Below are 9,591 nucleotides of genomic sequence, written 5' to 3' on the forward strand. Positions count from 1 at the left end.
AAGAGCAGTGGAGAAAGTGGGCAGCCTTGCCTAGTACCTGTTTTCAGGGGAAAAGCTTTCAACTTTTCCCCATTCAGTATAATGTTAGCTGTAGGTTTTTCATAGATTGCTTTTATTGTGTTCAGAAATGACCCTTCTATACCAATCTTACTGAGGGTCTTAATCATAAAAGGATGCTGTATTTTATCAAATGCTTTCTCCGCATCAGTTGAGATGATCATATGGTTTTTATCTTTCTTTCTGTTAATGTGGTGTATTACATTTATGGTCTTGCATATATTGAACCACCCTTGCATCCCTGGTATAAAGCCTACCTGGTCGTGATGAATGATCTTTGTTATATGTTGTTGGATACGTAGATTAAGTAATTGAGTCAAAGAAACTTTCAAGGGGGTTAAAAATAAAGTTCAGTGTGCAAGAAATTTTGTTCAAAGAACTTGGAGGGGGTAAAATAGTTCTGGTTATAGGCAAGGGGCTTGTTATGAGAAAACAGCAGCATCCAAAGAATTGCAAAACACCATCAGGGAAATGACTTGGTATTTTTGAACCTTTGGCAGAGAGATAAATCTGTCTGGAATAACTTTCTTCCCTTTCTTCCCGTCCCTAATCTTAGTCATGGCTAACCTAGTAGCACACAATAAATAAGCAAAATTTATATAAATCTTTTCCTAAATACTGATTTATTGAAATTATAACCTGGTAATCCTTTTCCCCCACTGATAATTTTCAAGTCAACATGAAATGATAAATATGGCAATGACATGTACTGTTTTTTCCAGATTGAAAAAATTATCTCATTAAAAAAAAAAAAAAGAAAGAAAGAAAAGAAAACATCTCGGGGACCAACAGTTAGCATAATGGCTATGTCGCTGGACTCCCACATAATTGACCGTAGTTCGCGTCCTGGACTCGGTGGCTTAAAACTCACGCTGGGCGCGTGTGCGTGCATGCCCAAGATCCCGAGAGGAGAATGGAGGAGAAGGGACATCCCCTTGGGAGACAATTTCTCCCCTTCGCTCTCACCGTCTCTGTCTCTATCTCTCCAAGAAGTGCACGCCCCCTACAGCAAAAACCTCTCAAAAAAAAAAAAAAAAGAAAGAAAGAAAGAAAGAAAGAAAGAAAGAAAGAAAGAAAGAAAACATTATCTCATACTATTAGTTAGATTTTGTTACAGTTATTTTCGAGGGTCTATAATAAAGAATTTATATGCAAAAGCTATTGGGTCACATTATTTTTAGCCCTTTATGCTTGCTTTAATTATATTTTAAAATACAGTACAGGGGACTAGCAGGTGGCATGGTAGTTAAGGTGCTGGGTACTCCCACATGGCCGACCACTGTTCGAGTCCTGGACCTGGTGGCTTGCTTTCTCACTCTCTCTCTCTCTCTCTCTCATCAAATTAAAATGAATGAATGAATAAGTAAAATTAAATAAATAATTATTTTACAAAAATAAATTAAATATAGTACAGTATGAGTATTTGTATTTGAACAAATTCAAGAACTTCACCTACAATAGAAAATGCTAGAGGGCCAGCAGTTAGAGTAATGGCTGTGTCGCTGGACTCCCACGTAGTCAACCACGGTTTGAGTCCCGGATCCAGGGGCTTAAACTCACACTGGGCACATGTGCGTGCATGCATGCAAGCCCAAGATCCTGAGAGGAGAATGGAGGAGAAGGGATTCTGGCATGTCCATCCCCCCCAGAGGGTCTTCTTGCTTTCTGTCTCTCTGTCTTTCTGGCAAGCGCATGCACCCTATAGCAAAAACCTCTCAAAAAAAAAAAAATGCTAGATACCATTTAAAAAACAAAATTCTAATTAACATTCAATTAAAAATGTTTGTATTGGATTGGTTCCTTAGGGCAGTGGTGAATCTCCATGCATTAGGAACTGGAACCCTCATAGCTAACTGTGGTTTGTGAGCCCCAGTGGTTCGAGAAACATGCTGGGTGCTTGTGCATGAGTGCTCAAAATCCTGACAAGATGAAGAAAGGGAGGAAAGGGGATCATGGTATGCCAAACCCCATTGAGGGGGGCTTTCTCTCTCTCTCTCCCTCTCTGGTAAGCTCATGAGTGCTCTGGTAATGAAAAACAAAAGCAAAAACAAAAACTTTAGTACTATGTGTTGTTGAAGTTTGGCGAATCAGTACATTCTCCAGCAGAATGTTAATTGAAAATGTCTTTAAAGCAATTTTACAATATCTATCTAAAGTGTTAAAAAAACAAAGTTCTCACATACAGGGACCAGCAGATGGCATAATGGTTATGTTGCTGGACTCCCACGTAGTTGACTATGGTTCAAGTCCCAGTAGATTAAAACTCACACTGGGCAAGCACATGTGCATGCATGCCCAAGATCCTGAGAGGAGAGTGGAGGAGAAAGGATTGTGGCATGGCCATCCCTCCTGGAGGATGATGTCTCTCTTTCTGTCTCTCTGTCTCTCTCTGTCTCTCTGGTGAGTGCATGTGCCCTATAGCAAAAATACCTCTTTCTAAAAAAATAAAGTTTACACATACTAATGTTACTTCTAGAAGACCTTTATAATGGCTATAGTGAAAGGAGAATCCTACTACATTGCTGGAGGGAATGTAAATTGGTACAGCCACTTGGAAAACAATATGGACGTTCCTCAAAAACCTACAAATAGAATGACCACATGTCCCAAGGATGCCACTCCTGGGTATTTACCCAAAGGATGGGAGAACACTCCATCAGAAAGACACTTGCATATCCATATTTATTGCAGCATTATTCATAATTGCTAAGACATGGAATCAACCTAAATGCCCAAGAACAGATGACTGCACTGAAAAAAAAAACTGACATGACTATAAAAAACAGTGAGATCCTGACATTTGATACAAAGTGGATGAACATAGAAGATTTAAGGGACCAGCAATGTTTATATTGTTGGATTCCCACATGGCTGACCAAGGTTCAAGTTCCTGGACCTGGCAACTTGATACTCATTCCGGGCGTGTGTGCCTACATGCCCAAAACTCCAAGAGGAGAATGAAGGAGAAGGGACTGTAGCATGGCCATTCTCTCAGGGGGTGATTTCTCGCTTTTTATCTCTCTGTCTTTCCCTGTCTCTCCAGCAAGTACATGTACCCTATGGCCAAAAAAACTACTACTACTACTACTAATAATAATAATCATAAAATAAGATTTAATACTAAGTAAAGCAAGCCAGGCTATGACAGACAGACATTGCATGTCCCCTCTCAATTTACATAGAATGTCTGCACTTTATGACAGAAACTGAAATATTGGAAGTTATGACAACAAAGTTGGAAGGGTTGGATAGTAGTAGAAAGTGAGAGGGAGAGGCCCCGGGGGAAAAACAAACAAACAAACATTTCATGGTTACAAGAATTGAAAGTTGAGAGCTCGGTCATCTTTAAGAAGACTGGAGGCAGGATTTGGGTGCTGGGATGTGATTCAAGATTCTCCTTGGGAATGCCGCCATGGACACATGCTTGGTCGTTCCTGGAATGGCCACTGTGTCCATGCACAAGTTCATGAACCGGAGCAAGGAAAAGAGGGTTGCCCGTTTTACGTATCAGTGGCATTTGATGGAAAAAGATAGGCACATCTCTGGAGTTAATTGTTCATGATGTGTCAAAGGGTTTGGAAATCATTGATTAAGGAAGTAGTTTCCTGACTGATGAAAAAAATAACTCAGTTGTGGTCATCTACCCCTGCTAGAAGGTTAGATAGTGTTTTATGTAACATGCAGTGTGCTCTGTAATAGTGCTGAATAAAACTAAAATGAAAAAGAAAAAAAGAATAGGGGCCAGCAGATGGTGTGGTTAAGAACACTGGACTCCCACATGGTCGACCACTGTTCAAGTCCCGGACCTCGTGGCTTGCTTTCTCTCTCTCTTTCTCTCTCCCTCTCTCTTAAACACACATACACACACACACTGTCCCTCTCTGGTTAAATTAGAATAAATAAATAAAATAAAATATATTTTTTAAAAGAATTGAAAGTTATCTGCTGAAGATGATGTATACGATCATATCTCTGAGTTGGTCAACATGCAATGAATGTACACTTTGAAAAAAACCACGTTACATGCAGGAAAGATGTACAATGATTAAATGTAAAATTTTAAAAAAAGAATGCAGACAAAAGTTATACATAAAGATGTTCATCAAAAGTGTTTTTTTCTTTTTAATTTTATTTTTTGAGAGGTTTTTGCTATAGGGCGCGCGCCCTCACCAGAAACAGAGATAAACAGACAGAAATTGAGAAATCACCCCCCAGGGGGATGGCCATGCTGCCATCCCTTCTCCTCCATTCTCATCTCAGGATCTTGGACATGCACACACACATGCCCAGAGTGAGTTTAAGCCACCAAGTTCAGGACTTGAACCGTGGTCAACTATATGGGAGTCCAGCAACATAGCCATTACACCAACTGCTGGTCCCAACATCAAAGTGTTTGTAACAATGAGGCAAAGCCACAGTAGCATGCTGGTCGATGTTATTCGGAAGGCAAAGGCAAGAGTGGAGATTCAGGTTCAATTTCCAGCCCACTTAAGAGCTGGGTGCTGGGAACCAGCAGTCAGTGTAATGGCTATGTCGCTGGACTCCCACGTAGTCGACCGCGGTTCCTGTCCCGGACCCGGTGGCTTAAAACTCACGCCAGGCGCGTGTGCGTGCGTGCCCAAGATCCCGAGAGGAGAATGGAGGAGAAGGGATTGCGGCGTGACCATCCCCCCTGGGGGGTGATTTCTCGCTTTCTGTCTCTCTGTCTCTCTCTGTCTGTCTGGCGAGCACACATGCCCGATAGCAAAAACCTCTCAAAAAAAATTTTTTTTAAATAAATAAATAAATAAATAAAGAGAGCTGGGTGCTGTGGCACAAGCCTATAGAAGGCTGAGGCAGGAAGATCATGACATAGCGAGACCCTGTTGAAAATAAAAAAGTAAGTAAAAAGAAAGAGTTTGTGACAAAGAATGATGAAAAGAAGTAGAGCTGTTGAATGCTGGAGTGTAAGTTATGTTACCTAGGACTGTATACCCTTGCACTGGAGTGATATGCTGGCTTTCTCAGCACACAAGTATTCTCTGAATGAAACTGACAAAGTTGAAAATAGTGACCTACAGAATATTTAATGGTGAAGACAATGCCTATGATGTATGGTTACATGTATCACTAGAACATGAGAGATGAATTGAATATCTAGTATTAATAATTTATATTAATGTCAATGTGTCCTACTGGAGTTAATTCAAGATCTCTGATTATAGGATTGTGGCTAATTTCCATTTCTTAATTGCTATTTAAAATTCTTCTTTTTTTTTTTTTTTTTTGCCAGAAGGTGCTTGCTAGAGAGAAAGAGAAAGAGGGAAAGTGAGAAAGCACTCACTTTGGGGAGTGGGGGATGGTCCTTCCACAATCCCTTCTCTTCCATTTTGCCCTCTTTTCAGGATTTTGGACATGCATACACATGCACATGGCATGTGTTTCAGGACTCGAACCTCTCAGCCATGTGGGATCCAACTGCCTTAACCTACCATACCACAGACTGGCCCTTTATTTTTATTCTTTGCAACATTTTATGTTTTTCTGGGTGTTCTATAATGAGCATGTGTTACTGTTACAATAAAAAAAAAATTAGTAATTGTGAAGGCTTACCGATGAATCTCAAATAGAGATTAGCTATTCTATGAGAAGCCAGATGGGGTGAGTGAGGGAGTCAGAAGCTGGCAGCCAAAGAAGTACTTATTTGGAAAGAGCCTGACGGGACTACTCTGCAGATTCAGGAGCAAGAGACTTTAGCTTTGCCAGTTACAATCCAGAGAACATTTAACTACCAGAAATTCAGAATTCAGTAAGCCAAGATCAAGGAAGAAGTGATTTGAATACACTTAACTGAACTTAAACACTTATCTATCTAGCAGAAGAGACAGAGAAAAGAAAACAAAATGTTTAAAGAGGTTCTTAATGAAAGCTGATAGCCATGAAATCACACAGCTAGGCAGAATAGAATCTCCCAGAAAGGTCAGCTAGCCATCAGCACGGATGAAGCCTCTGCTTCAGCTCAGGAGAGTGAATATTAATGACATAATTTATCATTCTTTCTCATTTGTGTTGATTTATCCAAGTTATTTATTTATTTAGTCAGTGGGCATATGCACTTGCCAGAGAGATAGAGGGGGTGAGGGAGAGAGTACCCTCCCAGTTGGGCATGGTCAGTGTCACAATCCCTTCTCCTCCATTTGTCTGTCCTGTTGGAATTTTCAGCATGCATGCACTCACACACCCAGCCAGTTTTTCAAGCCACCATTTGAACCAGTCTGCCATATGGGATCTGTCTTCATTAACCATTAGGCTGGCCCATTGAAGATATTTATTAAGAACTTCCTAAATGCCACACATCACGTAAGGCCTAGGAAATATACTGGGGCATAATATACCAGAAACACATTTTTAGTTGAACAAGATAGGCTTTTTAAAACATTGCTGCTGAGGAGAGCACACATAATGGGAAACTGGGGGGTATCTTAGTATGAGAGGGTGTTAAAAAGGATTTAAGGGGTCAACAGATGGTATAGCAGTTACATCGCTGGATTCCCACATGGCCAGTTGCAGTTCAAGTCCTGGACTCAGTGGCTTTAAACTCACACCGGACGCGTGGGCATGTGTGCCCAAGATCTCAGGAGGAGAATAGAGGAGAAGGGATTGTGGTGTGACCATTCCCCCTGAAGGGCGATTTCTCACTATCTCTCTTTCTCTCTGGCAAGCACACATACCCTAAGGCAAAAACCTCTTTTTTTAAAAAAAAAGAAGAAAGAAAGAAAGGGTTTAAAAGATTTAAGTTCAGCAATTCTGGGTAGGGTCCAAGGAGCAGAGATTCAGCCTGGATTAGGTGCTTTCAGGAAATGGGAGTAAATCCATGATTGAGGATCCCAACCTATTTTATCTGTTGGGAGGGCAGATTAGAGTAAGCTAAAGCTGTAACTGGGAAAGAAGTGGCAGTCACTCCCATTGGCTCGGAGGAGGTATTTTGGTATTTTCTATCTCGGACAATGTTAATGTTTTCTCTGTGTTCAGACTTGATTAGAGTGGTCATAGTGCGGTCTTAATTCATCGTGGTCACAGAGTGGCCTTGCCTAATGTTGATTTTCTGCCACATTGTTTATGTTCCACCAGAAAATATCAAAACCTAGCTGAGTGCTGGACCAGCTAGTAGCAACATCAAAGCCTGAGAGATTATATCAGACCAGCTTTTGGATATCAGGAACTGCATCTCACAAGTCAATAAGTGTAGAATTTATTACTAATTACTAGATTATGCTGAGCGCTACGCAAAATCAGGGTGCAATGACAGATAATGAAAGAGAATTAAAGATGGAGTGAAATCCATGTGCACAGGTTTCTCCTGGGGGACCAGGTGGTGGCACAGCGGTACTACAACTGAACCCATATGGGAAAGGTCCTGTGTTTGTGTCCTGGGACCTCCCCGTGCATGCCAGCTGAGACTGGAGGTGGATGGTAGTCGGAAGGTCCTGTCAGGAGCACCTACCTGTCTCTCTCTCTCTCTCTCTCTCTCAATAAATCAAAATAAACAAACAACAAAAAAGAAAGTTTCTCTTGGGTATTAATGTTCAAATCAAGACCGAAAGCGAATCAGATTTGCTTATATAAATGTATACCCTAGATGTAAAATGTATTTCTTTCTTTAAAAAAAATTATTTTATTTAACTTTATTTTAACTTGACTGGAGAGGGACAAAGCGAGAGAGAGAGAGAGAGAGAGAGAGAGAGAAAGAAAGTGAGAAAGCAAGACGCCAGGTCTGGGACTTGAACCATGGTCAGCCATGTGGGAGTCTAGCGCCTGAACCACCACACCACTTGCCAGCCCCATCTTTCTTTTTTTATGTTGTTTTAAAAAAATTATTTATTGGGACCAGCAGTTAGCGTAATGGCTATGTCGCTGGACTCCCATGTAGTCAACCGCGGTTCGAGTCCCAGACCCGGTGGCTTAAACTCATGCCGGGCGCGTGTGCGTGTGTGCCCAAGATCCCAAGAGGAGAGTGGAGGAGAGGGGATTGCAGCATGGCCATCACCCCTGAGGGGTGATTTCTCACGTTCTGTCTCTCTGTCTGTCTCTGTCTGTCTGGCGAGTGCATGTGCCCTATAGCAAAAACCTCTCCGGAAAAAAAATTATTTATTTAATTCCATTTGTTATTATTACTTTTAATTTGGACAGAGAGAGAGAGAGAGAGAGAGAGAGAGAGAGAAATTGAGAAAGCAAACCACTAGGTCCAGGACTCGAACCATGGTCCTCCATGTGGGGACCTAGCACCTTTAACCACCACACCACCTGCCAGACCCCAAAAATATTTCTTATAATGGGTTGCTATTGAAAAAATAGGAAACTAATGTACAACAAAACCATCAACATGGGAAAAGGGGTGAGAAGAATTTAGGTCTTGATCATACAGGTCCTTATAGGTAAGGAGGTTCTGTTTTATTTTTTCATATAAGGTTGATAAAATCATTTATTTTCATTTTTGACCAACAATTCCACTTGGTTCAACCTAATAAAATGAAACCCTGTAATGGATTTAAGTAGGAAAGTATGAAGACTGGATTCATATTATATAAAGATCACGCTGGTCCAGCCTCAGTGGTACAAGAGGTTGCATACTGATGATCTGCAGTGCTGGAAGTCACATGACTAGTCACGGGTTTGAATCCCCAGTTGACCCAAAACACATTGGGTGCATGGCACCCCAGATCTTAACTAAGTAGAGGGCTGGGGAAAGGGGATTGTGGTATGATGAGATCCTATTGAGAGTGCCTGCCTATCTCTGTCTGTCTCTTTCATGCATGTATGCATGTGTTGTTCAAGAAAAGGAATAAACTTACAGCATAGACAAGATTAGTAAGGATGCAACTACTTTGGGGACAAGCAGTTGGTGTAATGGCTATGTCGCTGGACTCCCACGTAGTCGATCGTGGTTTGAGTCCCGGACCCGGTGGCTTAAACTCACGCCGGGCGCGTGTGCGTGCGCGCCCAAGATCCTGAGAGGAGAATGGAGAAGAAGGGATTGTGGTGTGGCCATCCCCTCTGGGGGGGTGATTTCTTGCTTTCTATCTCTCTGTCTCTCTCTCTCTCTGTCTGGTGAGCGCATGCGCCCTATAGCGAAAACCTCTCAAAAAAAAAAAAAAAAAGGATGCAACTATTTTGAATGGACCTATTCTAGTCTTCAATCCTCCAATTTATTGGGTTAGAAAGCTGTTTTGTTAGTTCTCCAGAACAACGTGGGCAGTAGGGAGTAGACTCCTACTGAAATTAAAAAATCATAAGAAGATTCATAATGGTAAAACCAGAGTGCCAATTTATTAGTTTATAATAAGAAATAAGAGGCTGGCAGGTGACATGTGGTTAGGGCACTGGACTCCCACATGTCTGACCATGGTTTAAGCGTCAGACCTGGTGGCTTGAGAATCACACGGGGCACTATATGTGCATGCCCAAAATCTCAGGAGGAGTTTGGAAGAGAAGGGAATGTAGCATGGCCATCTCCCCTGGGGGGTGATTTCTCACTTTCCCTCTCACTGGCTCTCT

At 41.6% G+C, this 9,591-nt stretch overlaps 2 protein-coding genes across 2 annotated transcripts in view; both read left to right on the forward strand.

The window, feature by feature from the left end:
* The window catches only part of NUP205 (nucleoporin 205), a 168,003-nt gene that overhangs the window by 29,272 nt on the left and 129,140 nt on the right, over nucleotides 1-9,591 (forward strand). The window lies entirely within an intron of this gene.
* LOC102502899 (NADH dehydrogenase [ubiquinone] 1 alpha subcomplex subunit 1-like) lies at nucleotides 3,470-3,619 on the forward strand. The gene has a single exon (XM_014586480.1). It carries the CDS (start codon nucleotides 3,470-3,472, stop codon nucleotides 3,617-3,619), a length of 150 nt encoding a protein of 49 aa, XP_014441966.1.

The sequence above is a fragment of the Tupaia chinensis genome, unplaced genomic scaffold (genome assembly GCF_000334495.1).
Source record: "Tupaia chinensis unplaced genomic scaffold, TupChi_1.0 Scaffold000140_1, whole genome shotgun sequence".
Lineage (NCBI taxonomy): Eukaryota > Metazoa > Chordata > Mammalia > Scandentia > Tupaiidae > Tupaia > Tupaia belangeri.

Bases quoted from the DNA above. Each gene is read 5' to 3' on its own strand.
- LOC102502899 (XM_014586480.1), top strand. From the start codon at position 3,470: ATGGACACATGCTTGGTCGTTCCTGGAATGGCCACTGTGTCCATGCAC.